Here is a 16198-nt window from a genome sequence, read left to right on the forward strand (position 1 = left end):
ATCCTAGGAGTCTCCCACCCCTTTCCCCTTTGCTTTCTTTTGGGCAAACTAGAGTGATATCATCAACACCCTCGTTATCATCAAGGCGATTTCTGGCTTCTTCATCAATCACTTGTAAAGGCCCGTAGTCTCAGTGCGCGTCCTGTATCGCATGTCACACCTATTTACCATCGTCATCATCACCCCACCATCATCGTCAGCCTGTCTACGCCCACTGCAAAGCAAAGGCCTCTCCCATAGATCTCCAATCATCCCGGTCCTGTGGTAACTGCGGCCAATGTATCCCCGCAAACTGCTTGATCTCCTCAGCCCACGAAACTTTCTGTCACCCCTTGCCACGCTTGCCTTCTCTTGGGATCCACTCTGTTGCCCTTAATGACCAACGGTTATCTTGCCTTCGCATTACACGCCCTGCCCACGTGCATTTCTTCTTCTTAATTTCTACTAATATGTCCTTAACACACGTTTGTTCCCTGACCCAGTCCGCTCTCTTTGTGCTCTCGTTCAATTGCTCGCTGAGTCGTCCTCAATTTAAGTTGAACCCTTTTCGTGAGCCTCCTACGCCAATCACATCGATCAGTGAAACTGGTTTCATCGTGCTGTTTAATTACCCTACATCCGCCGATGTGTGCCATGTCCCATGACGAAGACCGCTCCCCCTCTTCTTTCTCCTTCTTTGACAAAATTTATCCCCAGCAGATATCAGTATATTTTTTGCAGCATAAGTTAAATGAAACAACTATCAACCGCAAGGCAGCACCACAACAGAATACGTTCAACTCAATCCAGAACGCACACATCGCTGCGCTTATCTCGTTGCACTCGGGCGATGTAACGCCCAGCCGGACGGGATGGGAGGTCACGCATGAAGGAACGTCAGCTCGCCTCTCCAGTCCTGCAGTGGCTCGGCAACGTCTTTCGCAATCGCCACCGCTTCTCCCTTTTGCTCCTACCCTTCCCAACCCATCGCCCGCATTAGCTTCTCCCGGGTCACATCACCCGATGCTGTATCGCATTTCGCAAACTCCCGTTACCGCTAATCTATGGCTCCCGAGGAAGCTGCGCCACAAACACGCCGTCATTAGTGCGTCCGGTACTCGGCCACTCCTCTGCTTTGTCGACTCCACGGTCGCTGCACCGTTGGCCCCCAATGAAAGGGTGTAGCCCGCACAGCGAAGTCCACAAAGGCCATTATTGCGGCCGCTCGCATCCGACTTGCCGAGTCGCGTTTGATTATTCTCTCAAAATGCGGATAGTTTGTAAGTTGAAAGCAATGACTGTTAGAAAAGTAGTCAACAGCGTGTTGAGACTCCCGGAGCTTGCTATAGTCGGATACGACCTTGCTTGGGCTTTGCTTGGGCAGATGCCTTTATTTTCAAATATTCTCTTTGATATCCAAATTCAAAGCCACAGACATGCGTTAGCTGTGCGCTTCATTTACATAGCCGCCTGTAGCACTGCACGTCCTGTAGTAGTATTGTGCCAGCAAATGGAGTGTCAATGGCGTCCAGGCTCGTCGTACTTAGTAACTATACACAGGAAAACGAACGATACGTCTCGCGAATGCATTTGATTTCACATAAAAAGCCGCTGTGCACGCCTCGCTGTCACAATTTTTTTCCCTCTAGGCCTGGTTGTTTCAAGTCTCTATGCAGTATTTGTACATAGGGGACAGTGGTATTATCCGGTGGCTGCTTTTTTGTAATGTATTTGTCCGCAGAAATTTTTTGCTCAGTTCCTTGCGCAACGTTTTAATTGAGAAACGCACATACTTGCGGGATCCTCATTTGCCTTCGTTTGCGTATACGTCAGCTTATTTCGGCGCGTGAGCACTTGGTGCTTCGCTCCAAGAAAAGCAGTGATTCTTCAGCTCGGCAGTACCCGATGAAAGTATGCTGAATACTGAACTTTCATGCACCATCATCAAGATGGTCATACAAACAGCTTCAACTAGCAAGGCACTGCCGCCTAAACAGCGTAGCATTGGTTTATAGCTGTGGCGTCCGGTTCACGACATCCCTAGAGGACTTTGAGTTTAGCCAAAACGTTAACAAGGACCGTGTCGCCACCGATACCGTCGACATCACTTGAGGTATGGGCAGAGGGAGTAGAATGCAGCGCAGTTGCGTTCGCGATACCGGGGAAGCTTTGCAAGGGCGACCATGTCACCGGATAACATCCCTGGCACTGCGTTGAGACGTTCTTTGCTGGAGGGCCTGATGCAGACGTTACACCAGCAGTCAATTCAGTCCCCACCGAAGACATGTCTTCCTCAGTACCTGCAGCGGTAACTTCCACAAGAGTGTGGTCAGCAAAGGACAGCAGCTACCCCTTCCTCCACCCCATCGGCGATAGAACTCAAGACAGCAGGATAGGATCGGGAGGAGCTAAAACCTGGTCAGACACTAGGCTAACATACTTCTATGTTATTTTTTCATCAGCAACCGCCACCGCACGTGAGAAGAGCCGCTTACGGAAGCAAAGCTTCCAGAACCTAAACTCCTTCAGCCCTGGTAGGACAGTTTGACCAATATACATGGACAGCCTTGGGCTGTCCATGCATCATAGCAACGAAGAACGAATCATAGCAACGAAGAACGAATTTTGCGCGCATGCCTTGGAGGTATGGCCTAAATTCCGGGAACGGTGACTGAAGTCGCCGAGGAGTGAAAAGCTCTGCGCGATAAGTCCGCGTACTTCCAGAAGGGTGCAAAGCACAAAGCTATAACGGATAGGGCAATCACCGACTCAATTGGAATCTTGCTGTTAAACATCGTACTCAGTTAAACCTCAGTTAAAAATTGTACTCATACGAACGTCAACCCCCCGAATGACATCAAACACGCAAGCAGGGATGAGGACTAATACCCTGACGTGCTGAGTTGCAAAAGGTGCCTATATTAATTTCAGAATTTTGGGGACGCAGATCTAGTCTGGAAGCATACTGAAGACACTGGCTTTGCCAAACGGCCGAACTGCAGTGATCGGCTCAAACGACTCAGAAGCAGCTCGAAGTGTCGCCTGCAAAACGCCGGTGCGTTTCAGCCACGCACTAGAACCAGAGCCACGGGTATAGAGCCCACCCTAACTGCTCTTAAAAGGCTCCAAAGTTACATCCTGCGGGGAGTCGCGAGAAATCTAGGCTAGAAATGTGACCAGGGGTGCTATTCCAGAAGGCCCGAGATTGAGCGGAACTCGAGAGACACAAGCTCCAGCGACGCCCAGGTAACGTGATGATCATATTCTGAGGCGGTGTTCCAGTGCTTTAAAAACGCTATTCATGTTATTTGCTGATTATTGAGGTGACGTAAACGATCCAGGTAAGTGGGCTCTAAGAAGGCGCGACTAGGGCGTGGCGCAGTTTTTATTGCGTTCTCTCGCTCCACTGTGGCACTGGTGGCTTCTGGGGGCAAGCAGGTCCAACTATTTTACTTTATAACGCTTTTCTTTTATTAATCTGCATTTCACTACAAAGTTCAATATTTTTTTTTTAATCCAGGAGTTCATATGAGCTTTTTCTTTGAAATTTGCCGTCCTAAAAAGTAGTTTCTGCCCATTTCCGCCGTCGGTGGCAGACAATGCAATCACGTGACTAATTCCGACTCGCTGAAAAAAAAAAACGTTGTGATGCAAACACCCCGCCTTCAAAATAATCGCTGCTCGGTGTTACGTTATGGAAACCCTCCGTCCGCGTTACGATACGAAATTTCCTTGGGGCATTTAACTCTTCTGACGTGCTTTGATGTCGAAAGCTTGGCGATATTATTAAGAACTTCTTTACTGATACATTGTACTTGCGTATTTCTCCTCGCTTTCATTTCTTTGTCTTTTGGCACGAATTACTTCGAACCACCACGGTGGCTCAGTGGCTATGGCGTTGTGCTACTGGGCCCAATAACGCATGTTCGATTCCCGGCCGCGGGGGCCGCTTTTCTGATGGAGGCGAAAAGCGAAAACGCCCGTGTGTACGAGCTTTCGGCACACGTTAAAGATCTCCAAGTGTCCAAAATTAATCCGGAACCCTCCACAACACCGCGCCTCAGCACCAGTGTAGCGTCGGTGCGTTAAACCACATAATCAAGAAATGAACAAATTCCTGCGACCGGCTTCTGTTTGCTGTACCGTGTTTGCGCCAACTGCATCAACAAGCAGACTGGCACACGCCACAGCCTTCCTAGAATCTGGGTTCCGGGTGTGCTGCTTCTCACGTGCCATCGCGTTCTTGTGTCACGCACTATTCCACAACTTTTACTTTCCAATTCGCAGTTTTGTGAATTTTAGAACAGGGCCCGTTAACTTCTCAAAGCAAGGCAATCGCAGGCAAATCGCCCAAGTGGGCACGTGCTAAGAAGAAAAAAATAGCGACAACCACAACTTTTCAAATATTTGTTTGCTTTATTTTGCTTTGCTCTTCGCCGCTCTTCAGCGCTCTTGCATGGAGCGAAAACCGCTTCGAAGTAGTTGCAAAGGCGATCGGCCCCCAGATGACTGCACAGCCAAGCACAGTACTTTTTTGAGAGACAAAAACGCGCTCGAAATTCCTCTTCCACTAATGAAAAATATATGCCGGTATATGCCCGGCAGATATGCCTGCTAGGCGACCGCGAAGAATGAATTACGCCGCAGGAGCCGCCTCACGAGTTTAACATGGCGGTGCCATTGATTGATTGTGGTGTTTAACGCGCCGACGCAACGCAGGCGATGAGACGCGCCGTAGTGGAAGGCTCCGGATTAATTTTGACCACCTGGGGATCTTTAACGTGCGCCTAAATTTCGAACACACGGGCGTTTTTGCTTTTCGCCTCCATCAGAAAAGCGGCCGCCGCGGCCCGGAATCGAACCCGAGACCTCGTGCTCAGCAGCGCAACGCCTTAGCCACTGAGCCACCGCGGCGGGTACATGGCGGTGCCATATCAATCTCGAGTTTCCTCCGAGTTCTCGTGTCAATCAAACACACCCAGCTCATTCGTGGGCACGGCATAGCGACCGAAGTCCCACCCAACCATTGCGTCGACTTAGCCCGTGGGGTAGCGTCGCAGCCACGAAGTCCCTTGCATTTGATTCTCCAGAAACAAAGCTTGGCAGCAAAGAATGAACGAACTAAGTCCCCAAGCCACCGTCAGTCAAGGCTGCCAGAGTCGCGGGGGTGTTCGGTACGAACGAAGAGTTCGCTCTAGTACGAACAATAGGAGCGGCCAGGATGACAATCTTCCCATGGCAGCCGTCTTCATTAACAGCGAAAACAGAATCGATGACACGACTTCAAGGTTTAACACGCACTCGTCAATGTTGAAACACGCTCATGAAACGCTGAATTGGGGCGATTTGAGATACTACTCCCACCGTCCGCCCGTAAACAAACGCGGCCACGTTTTATAGAGTCGTGAGAAGCGCGCGTTCCTTTCGCTGCAGTGAACTCCGTCGCTTACTTGCTTTTGGCTTGCGCTGAGCTGCACTGGAGCCACGCTCAAACCATGTAGTAAACACAGCTCAATGGAAAAACAGAACACCGAGAAAATGGTATCCATCCCGCGCCGCTAATTAGGGGGGGAGGTTTGAAAAAAGGTAGGGGCCAGGCCGGAGTTTCAAATGTAATAGCGGGGTTATCTACTTTACGCAACGGGGTGCATATTGCAACACTAACACAGACGGCTTTGCACGCGGATGTTTGCAAGAGCCGTGCTTTTTCAACGTGAACGGTTTCAACTGGGACCCGCCGCGATGGCTCAGTGGATAGGGCGTTGCGGTGCTGAGCCCGAGGTCGCGGGTTCGATTCCCGGCCGCGGCGGCCGCTTTTTTTGATCGAGGCGAAAATCAAAAACGCCTTTGTGTTCGAGATTTTGGCGCGCGTTAAAGATCCCCAGGTGGTCAAAATTAATCCGGAGCCCTCCACTACGGCGCGCCTTATCGCCTACGTTGCGTCGGCGCGTTAAACCTACAATGAATCAATCAACTGGGCGCCCTCATAAAGCAAAGCGTGCTTCGCGCGATTGCGCGGGTTTTGCTCGATGTTTATTGGGCGCTGCACTATCACTATGTTAACTCGAGCAGCTGGAAATTCGAGAATGAGCTACCTCACGCCTTGCGGGATAGCGCTCGAGATCAAAGTAAATAGACAAGTAAGACTGTGCTCAGACTACCGACGTAAAAGCCATATCGTGACCAATGGACGTAAAGAAAAACGGCATGTCATGCAGTTCGGTTGGCTGAGACGTGAAATGACGTCATTCTTTAAAGTTATGACGACAGTTGCGGTAACAGTCTGAACCCGGCCTAAACCACCTTTTGCCCAATACATGGCCGATCACCGGCCACCAAGTCATTCCTAACGTCCACAGTGGCCGACCGAAGCCGCTTAATTTTTTCCGGTTTCTTTTTACATTTTCCCCCGTACTATAAAGGCGGACTATAAAGCTTCCATGACAGACCAGCCACTTCTCCCCCTTCGCTTATATAACGCCAGGCCCCAGTCCGCATTTTAACCACCACGAAGCCGGCATCCATTCCCCCTGTACCGACACGCAAACCGAAAACACGAAGAACGAAAACGCGATCCAAACCCACTAACAGCCCCAGCAATAAAGGAAATAACAACAATTCGCTGCGTGATTCGCTACGCCCCAAGGGAAGAAGCAATAAGAAGCGCCACAACACGACGCAGGAGGGACGTGGACGAAGGAACTGGAACGCAATGACGCTTATGCACGAGTAGTAAATTAGTTTCTGAGCAAGGAGAATTAAGGGGCACCGAAGCAAGGCGCTCTTGAATGTTTAACGGAAGATTACCGTACCCGCAATTGCGAAGCCATGTAAATAATAAAGAGCCAGGACTGGGAATTTCCAGCCGCGGGGGAAGTTGTAAACAAAATTGTATTCATTAAGTAATCGGCGAATGGCTTCGGCTTCTTGGCGTATGCATTTGGCAAAGAAACAAAAATATGCATTGCTTTGTCCCAAAAAGGCTTAGGGGTGTATTTAAGTACATTTAAATAAACATTGTGTACTTTAGTTGTACTACGTTTACGCTTGCTAAAACATGCGCTCGGTTTTTTTTTTCAACATGTTGTGCAACGATTCTGGAGTTTTAAGCAGCTTCTGCTCTCGACAATTGCGGTGGACAAATGTTCTGATGATTGATTTGTCGCGTTTAACAACAGTCCCTTCATTTGCGTCTGTGCGTGTGTGTGTTTTCTTCAGGAATGCGAAATTCACTCAAACTCACCTCACGCAAAACCATCGAAAGACAAGGCAATTGAGCTGCGTCAATCAACCGGAGATGAATTGAGACACTGCGCGCCAAACCGGGGTCGGGACGTTTTAGATGTTCTGCTAATGGCTCAGATTATTTTTCGAGAGTACAGGCGCATCCCCCGGAAAGGCGGGAATTAACGCAAAACAAAGATTTATTAGTGGTGTACCTGCGGATGAAATGAACTTGCGAGTGGCATATTTTTACAGTGTTATCGTGCATGATGTAGCTGTTGATTTTTCAGAACGGTGAGCAGTGGCGAGTGCGTCAAGAAAGGCTAGACGAAAAGAGAACCGTTCGACGTCTTAATCTCCGTGGCGAAGACACCACCAGCTTTAGGCACACAGAACGTGATACACGCATCAACTGGGACTTCCCCGGCCACTCTCGTTTCAGTCGCTTCCCCGGCCGCGCATTCCCATACCATATCCCGTAGGGTATCATGGCGCATGGCGCCATCTATGAGCTCGTGGGAGCATATATCAACTGGCTTCTTATATTCTTATACTCTATCTAAACGAGCTCAGGCTGTCTGGTTCCGGGGTATAGATGTTCCGTTTCTGGCTATCAGTCGCAGTCAGGCGCGGTACGGGAAGGCCGGCGTTATCTGGCCTAAAGGGACACTGAAGTGATTTGTAAACATTGCGGGATTACTAGCGCAAATTGTAGCCTGGAGTCCATAGGCCGTGTTTCGACCACTCTGAGCGCGTTTCCGCGAATTTATTTAGTAGAAAAATCAATTCGAAAATGCTGTACTCCTCTCTGCAGCCTCGCCCATTTTCTGTGGTGTTTTCTTGTGACGTCAGGAGGAGATTAGCTGGCAATTGGCTGCGCTACTGCACGGCTCGCCGACCTTTCAACCGAGTCATTCGGACCAGCGTTTCGTCTGCCGGCCGCCGACGGGTCGTCGCAATTCGCTCGCTCAGTTGAAACTAAGCCACAACAAGTTAGTGAATGGAAGTATGCGCCTTTCTTTATTTTGTTAGTTTGTGCACTATATCAAGCTCCGAGTCCGGGTCGCTCGACACAAGAGCTGCACAAGTGCACATGCGACGCTTCGCTGACTGGCACGCTAGTAGGAGAATCTATGGCGACTTGAAGGCGGGAGAAGAGTCAGCGAAGTGAATATAGGTACTAAGGACATAAAATCAACTGAGACTTTTACCGTACAGCGCCAAACTAGGGAGCAGGAAGCACTTTTTTTTGCGCTGGGTGAACAAGCACAGCGGTCAGCAGCACGGTCACACATCTGGGAACGCTTTTCCGTCTAAGAAATCCAATTGCTAGGCGTAAGATAATGTGGAAGTTTGGGGGACAATTACTTCACGAGCGCTATACAACAAAAACTCACCTAACGAACTTGAAATGTTAAAACGAAATAAAGGGGTAAACTGGTTGTACATTATATACCTTGTATATGCAGCCTCGATAGCGCTGGCTTGTGACCGAGTGACACTGTAGGTACAGAACACGATATAAAGGTGTGGGAAAAAGCCCAGAAACCAGGGCATCAGAAATAGACTTGCGCGAAGCAGTAAATATGTACTCAAGGCTAAACCGAGTCTGTAAGAAGCGAAACGTGTTAACCACTTCTTTGAGGAAACTCGCGGGCTTCAGGCTGCGTCCACAGAAAGCGAAGACACCACAATATCAGGGAGAAAATGTGCAAGACGTATTTGCAGTACAGCTTTCAAAAAAGGATGTTGAACATCTCGAAAGTAGAATAAACGAGAAAGAAGCTGCCAAACAAACAGATGAACAAGCCCAAGTCCCCCTCGCACAACCGGAAGAAAAAGGTTATCGCGACGCATTGGCTCACTACGCGAACACCAAATGAAGGTTGCAAAAATCCGGTGAAAAGCCTGTATCCTGAGTTGTGAGCAATGTAACACCTGTAGGACATAAAGAAGTCGGGTCACAAGGAACGTGTTACACGCCCGGATGTCCTCAATAGAGTGTGTAAAATGTGTGTTCCGCCAGGTGTTAAAACATTTTTCTTTAAATTACACACTGGCACGCTCCCTGTTAAAACTTGGATGGAAGATCGGGGTCTGTTTATAGCTTGGTCGGCAGACTGTCGGCTCTGTACTCGACCAGAGACAATTGATCACTGCTTTGTAGACTGCAGAGATGCTGTCTTTTTCTGGGACATTTTACAGCGAACGCTCAAAAAAGACATGGATATTACGCCTTTCTCTATCCGATTTTTGCCATTCGACTATCCTGGTGAGCCACCTTATGACATGTTCGTGTTGATTGGTTTGTACAGTTTGTGGCGATGCCGCTTATGTGATAGGCATGCTGAGCCACCAAGATCAACTAAGTCTTATTTCCGAGAAACTGTGGCATTTGTACATAGTGTGTATAGTTCGCTTGACCAACCACCTGACTGGTTTCCTCTTTTGAACGCTTGTGTGTGTTTGCCTGAATTTTGATGTATATTTGCTTCTCATAACTGCAGTGTATTCTTTTGTTTGCTTGTATTCCTCGTACTGCCACGTCTGAGCGTATTCTCCCATCTAATAAAGAAAAAAAAAAGGCTTGTGACCGAGTGGTCGGAAGCGCTAGGACTATTGTTTTCCAAGTCGCAAGTTCGAATCCCCGAGGGCACATGCTTTTTTTTGTACGTTGATTTCTTCGTTTGCGGCCGATGTTTTCTAAACTGAGTTCACGATTTTTGGGCCTTAACGTTCTGTAACTGCTCCACGAGCGAGTTCGCAGAACGCGCGCAGACTGACACTGACGTGCTAGCGAGTTCTCGTTGGCGTGCTGTCGTCATAAGTACCGACTACTTGCGGGAAGTGGGCACAGGCCAGAATCAGCAGACCCTTGGCCTGGTGCAAACACGCTTTTTACGATACAGGCATGAGTGAGGTAAGCTCCGAATATGCGGGAAAAGCGCATGGCCTTTTAGCGTCTGCGGTGACGCGGAGGGCGTTCATCCACTGCGTAGCCTCGGCTATAGTGATTAGTGATTGCTACGATTCCAAGCCGTCCTGGGAGGCTTATCTGACGTATTATACAGCCGCCAACATGGCAGAAGCGCGGTACGACGATTACTGAGATATCGAGAGTGCCCATTCAACGATGCCGTCGGATGTCAAGCATATTGTTTTACGGAACCGAAACCGAAGCTTGTTTGAATGCTAACCTTGGACATCGTCCAATCAAGGTGCATATCCTCCTGTCGTCACAGCCTTTGCGGCCGCCACAGTCCGCGCATGGTAGTTATTCTTCTTTCCCGCTTTATTAAATAATTACCGACTCATCAACCGGATCAACGATGAAGTGTGGTAATTTGAGTCAGTCTACGCAGTGCAAGCAAAAACGGGAGGTTGACAAATTCACTTCAGTGTCCCCGTAATTTCCCCGGGCCTCTCAGCGCGAGTCGCTCTCCGGGTCCAGCGTGCCAGATACCCGGATGCCAGTGTTATCTGGTGCAAGGTAAAACACTGTGGCGCTTCCAGCAAGAATACAACACCAGCAGCAGAAGCAGCTTACCGGAAACCAGAGATGAGATAAGATCTGCACTGAAACCAGTCGACGGTCAAGTTACTCACCTATATCTAGTATACAGGGTGTCCCAGCTTATCATGCACCAAGATAAAAAAAAGAGTAATGGCGTAATTTGAAGAAAACCTAGTGCATAATGTTCGCAGTGCTGTGAAAAAGCGGGCAGCATTTTTTTTCGTTAATTAGACTTAACTAATTATTTGTAATTAATTATCTAACTCAAGAAGTACTGTCCCAATCCCTAAAGTGTCAATGAGGCACTTGTAGGTACCCACGAGGGGCATCTAACTGCAGTATTTTAAGCGACGAACAAATTGCATACTCATTTATTCTGAATGACAAAGACAACCTGCGGTATATGAAAAATACCACGTGACGGCACCTCCGCCTGACTGTTGCTGTACAAGAAAATTGGCGAAGATTCTTATGAAAGCCAGCTGTGCAAGCTCAAATCCGAGTCGACCGGCGAGCATTTTTTCACCGCTTTCTTTCTGACTCAAAAAATTCATCTGTTTCTATGACCCACCACAACCTCCCCTTTGCTTTGCGAGGTTTTCTTGACTGCCAGCCCTTATTTTCTGTCCTATTTAACCCAACCCTCATTTCCCATTTTCGGGTAATATATATATATATATATATATATATATATATATATATATATATTTATATTCTGGAAAGATACAAACTCACACAGAGCGCGAAAAAATAAGGTTAGTAGAGACAGAGACACACGAGAAAGACGTAGAAAATAGAAATAAGTTTACTGACGTTTCAGGAAGAGGACTTCTTTTTTTCAGACTACAGACTGTACTCTGAAGAAAGGAAGTCCTCTTCCAGAAACGTCAGTAAACTTATTTCTAATTTCTACGTCTTTCTCGTGTGTGTTTGTGTCTACTAACCTTATATATATATATATGAATTGGTGCAACCACTGGCCAACCCGCCCGTATGGCTGGTTCACGAATCATCGCCAGCAGCGGCCGCGAGACAGAAGAAGAAGACTAGTCCGCCCGACATAGCCTGGACTACCCGTTCCTGTGACTGAGCTTCGCTACCAATAAACCCCCTTTCAATTGGTGGAGTGTGCGGGTCCATCGTAAAACCTGGAGCTTCGCAACCGGCGGCTGCCCACCACAATGTCCCTCGAACCAGTCCATCAGCCTACTCCGGCGGGCAAGGTGCCACCGATTGTCTGCCCTGGAACCATACGCCCGCGGGACCCCGCTTCGTTCAGCGGGATAGGCGATCGTGACGTGGAAGACTGGCTTTCTACCTTTGAGCGCATCAGCACGCACAACAAGTGGGACGACGCCATGAAATTAAACAACGTGGGCTTCTCTTTTACGCATCTCGCCGAACTTTGGTTCAATAACCATCATCGAGACATGACTACCTGGGCCGAGTTCAGGGAAAGGTTTATGAAAGCTTTCGGGCGACCTGAAGTGCGCAAGCTTCAAGCAGAACAGCGTTTACGAGTACGGGCTCAGAAAACTGGAGAAGACTTCACGAGCTACATTGAAGATGTAGTAGACCTTTGCAAGCGCGTGGACCCCAACATGTTGGAAACTGAGAAGGTAAAACATATCCTTAAAGGTATCGACGACGACGCATTTCAGATGCTGCTTTCCAAGGATCCGCGGACGGTTAGCGACGTCATCAGTCTATGCCAAAGTTATGACGAGCTGCGCAAGCAAAGGGCATTGACTCGGCGTCCACTCGCCCAAAATGAGCCGCTTGCGAGTTTAGCCGTTGACCTCGACGATCCATCTGTGTTGGTCCGTATAAAAGAGATTGTCCGCGAAGAGGTTGCTCGACAACTTTGCCATGCCGCTTCAAATACTACTCCGGAGCCGGGCCCTGTTCCTCAGTCTACTCTTCGGCATGTAGTTCAAGAAGAGGTGGCGGAAGTGCTGCCTTCTTTTAGCCAGCAGGCTCCCGTGGCTGCTCCGATTACTTTCACCGACGTCGCGGGATGGCTTGCGCAGACGAGAACGCCGTTCCGACTCCCGGCTCCACCAAGACCTCTGCCTCAGGCGCGGGTTCCAACTCAATCCATGAATCCCTGGCGTACTCCGGACAACCGGCCGATTTACTTTTCGTGTCACTACCCAGGACATGTCGCACGTTTCTGTCGTCGCCGCGCACTGCCTGCCAACGGTCCTCCACCGGAATGCCGCTATCCATATTACGGACCCACATACGGTTCCCCCCCGACGCTACCCCAAACCGCTTCGGACTCGTACGCGCCCTTGGCTTCAGACCGCCAGCCTTTCGCCGACCATCGTTCTCAGTCCCCGCGCCGCCGCTCGCTTTCGCCGATGCGTCGTCGTTCCACTCCTGCCACAGAGGAAAACTGACGGCCGCAGTTCCGGAGGCAAGAACTGCGTTGCCGTCAAAAAGTCCAAGCCCTCCACTGTCTCCCGCAAATGTTATTGACGTGTCAGTCGAAGGTGTCGCGACTGCTGCGCTGGTCGATACCGGAGCAGCAGTTTTCGTGATTCGAGCCGATCTCTGCCGTAAAGTTCGTAAAGTTATGACGCCTTTCTCTGGACTATCCTTACGAACCGCCGACTCACAACCCGTTCATGCCTTGGCTGCTTGTACGGCTCGCGTTTCCATCCAGGGCGTCGTGTACGTCATTGAATTCATCGTGCTTCCCAACTGCTCTCATGACGTCATTCTGGGATGGGACTTTTTGTCTCGGCACAACGCTCTCATTGAATGTGCGCGTGCCGAAGTTGAATTTTCTGTCCTGCCAGACGACGCCACTGACGATACTTCTGCGTCCTCCGCCGCTAAACTGGTCGCAGCCGCAGATACGACCATTCCTCCCCAGTTCGCCGTTGTATTGCCGCTCTGTTGTACTTCTTTTGGGGATGCAACTGCCATTTTCACGCCATCCGAGCTCTTCCTCCGCCGCAGGTGCATACCGCTGCCTTTCGCTGTGCTGAAAATTCATTCTGGCGAAACTGGCATGACTGTTACCAACCCGTCCGCAAGCCCGTGCTCCTTGCTACGGGGAGAATGCCTTGGCACTGTCGAGCTCCTGGATTCCTGTCGGGTCGTTGACGTCCCAGACAATACGCCTGATCATGACATTTCCGCTCTTACCCCTTCGACGACGACACAACTTTCCAACGACGTGTTTCATGCTTCAATCGATGACGCTCTCGAGCCCGCGCAGAAACGTCAACTTCTGGAACTCCTGTGCCGTTTCCGTTCGTCGTTCGACTGCGCACAACCCTCGCTTGGCCGTACCTCTATCTGCACCCATTCTATCGACACTGGATCGCATGCGCCGCTGCGGCAGCGACCGTATAGGGTGTCTCCTAGCGAGCGTCAAGTGATCGATGAGCAAGTACGTGACATGCTCCAACGGGACATCATTCGCCCATCGAACAGCCCATGGGCCTCCCCCGTTGTTCTCGTAAAGAAGAAGGACGGCTCGATTAGATTTTGTGTGGACTATCGGCGCCTAAACGGCATTACGCGCAAGGACGTCTATCCTCTACCACGCATTGATGATGCCCTCGATTGCTTACAAGGAGCTGAATTCTTTTCGTCCCTGGACTTACGCTCTGGATACTGGCAGGTGCCTGTAGCGGATGCTGATCGCTCGAAAACGGCCTTTGTCACCCCGGATGGCCTCTTTGAATTCAAGGTCATACCGTTCGGGCTCTGTAATGCCCCTGCCACCTTCGAGCGAATGATGGACGGTGTGCTACGAGGTTTGAAGTGGAAGACGTGCCTGTGCTATCTAGACGATATCGTTGTGTTTTCCCTGACTTTGGTACGCACCTTCCACGTCTCCAGCAAGTACTGACCTGTAGCACCAACGCCCAGCTACAACTCAACCTTAAAAAGTGCCACTTTGCTGCGCGTCAGCTCACCATTTTGGGCCACGTCGTGTCTAAGGATGGAATACTCCCGGACAAGAGCAAGTTGCGTGCTGTGGCCGAATTCCCGAAGCCGACCACTATGAAGGCTTTACGGAGTTTCATCGGACTCTGCTCTTACTTCCGCCGCTTTGTACGGAACTTCGCGTCCATCATATCCCCGCTTACACGGCTTCTCCCTGACGGCGTCGGTGATCTATCGGCCTGGTCGCCAGCGTACGATGACGCATTTACGATCTTGCGGTGCCTCCTCACTTCACCGCCTATCCTTCGGCACTTCGATCCGGGCGCTCCCACGGAGATCCACACTGACGCCAATGGAGTTGGCCTCGGCGCAGTGCTGGCACAACGGAAACCTGGATTTAGCGAGTACGTTGTCGCATATGCGAGTCGCACGTTAACAAAGGCGGAATGCAACTACTCCGTGACGGAAAAGGAGTGTCTGGCCATTGTATGGGCGCTGGGAAAGTTTCGACCCTATTTGTACGGCCGACCTTTCGACGTCGTCACGGACCACCATGCGCTCTGCTGGCTGTCCTCCTTAAAAGATCCCTGCGGGCGCCTCGGGCGATGGGCTCTACGGCTTCAAGAGTTCGACATACTCGTCATTTATCGGTCGGGCCGTAAGCATCAAGACGCTGACGCTCTGTCCCGATCGCCGCTTCCTCCTGAGGTTGCCTGTGTTTTGACTGAGGACAGCATTCTTTCTGCTCTCTCCTTGGAAGATTTATGCACTGAGCAACGCAAGGATTCATGGGTCTCTTCCATTATTTCCGTCCTCTCTGGACCGTTCCCTCACCATGGATCCCGTGCCCTTCGCAGACAAGCTTCCCACTTCGCACTGCGTGACGGCCTTCTTTACCGCCGTAACTACCTCGATGAAGGACGTAAATGGCTTCTTGTTATCCCGCGCCATCGCCGTGCCGACATTTGTGCTTCCCTTCACGCGACCCAACCTGCGGTCACGCGGTTGTCTTGAAGACGTACCATCGAGTCCGTTTGCGCTATTAGTGGCGTGGCATGTACAACTTCGTTAGGAAGTACGTCCAGTCATGTGCCACGTGCTAGCGCCGCAAGTCTCCTCCCGCTACTTCAGTCGGTAGCTTACAACCGTTACCGTGTCCAGCGAAACCCTTCGCCCGTGTTGGCATTGACCTCTATGGACGTCTGCCCTGTGCGCCCACTGGTAACCGGTGGATTATTGTCGGTATCGACCACCTGACGCGCTATGCCGAGACTGCTGCATTGCCAACGGCTGCAGCAGGAGACGTCGCTTCTTTTATTCTCAGTCACTTCATTTTGCGACATGGAGCACCTCGCGAGCTCCTTAGTGATCGCGGACGCGTCTTCTTGTCCCAAGTTGTTGAAGCACCGCTCAAGGCATGCCACGTCGTGCATCGCACAACTACTGCCTATCACCCACAAACAAACGGCTTGACAGAACGCTTCAATCGCACACTAGGGGATATGCTCGCCAAGTACGTCGCCGACGATCACCAGAACAGGGACCTCGTACTACCCTATGTCACCTACGCATATA

At 50.2% G+C, this 16198-nt stretch overlaps 1 protein-coding gene across 1 annotated transcript; it reads left to right on the forward strand.

Moving 5' to 3' along the window:
• Positions 1–11898: 11898 nt before the first annotated feature.
• On the forward strand, positions 11899–15347 carry LOC144175423 (uncharacterized). Its single transcript, XM_077704501.1, has 2 exons — positions 11899–12537; positions 15207–15347. Exons 1-2 carry the CDS (start codon positions 11899–11901, stop codon positions 15345–15347), a joined length of 780 nt encoding a protein of 259 aa, XP_077560627.1.
• The last annotated feature ends 851 nt before the right edge of the window (positions 15348–16198 follow it).

Source organism: Haemaphysalis longicornis, unplaced genomic scaffold (assembly GCF_048455015.1).
Source record: "Haemaphysalis longicornis isolate Haplotype H1 unplaced genomic scaffold, Haemaphysalis longicornis Haplotype H1 scaffold_3, whole genome shotgun sequence".
Classification (NCBI taxonomy): Eukaryota; Metazoa; Arthropoda; class Arachnida; order Ixodida; family Ixodidae; genus Haemaphysalis; species Haemaphysalis longicornis.

What these genes read in the sequence shown, in the direction of transcription:
- LOC144175423 (XM_077704501.1), top strand. Translation starts at nt 11,899, where the DNA reads ATGTCCCTCGAACCAGTCCATCAGCCTACTCCGGCGGGCAAGGTGCCA. An exon ending in TCGACGATCCATCTGTGTTG is followed by an intron (nt 12,538 to 15,206) that starts GTCCGTATAAAA and finishes CCTCCTTAAAAG; the next exon opens with ATCCCTGCGGGCGCCTCGGG.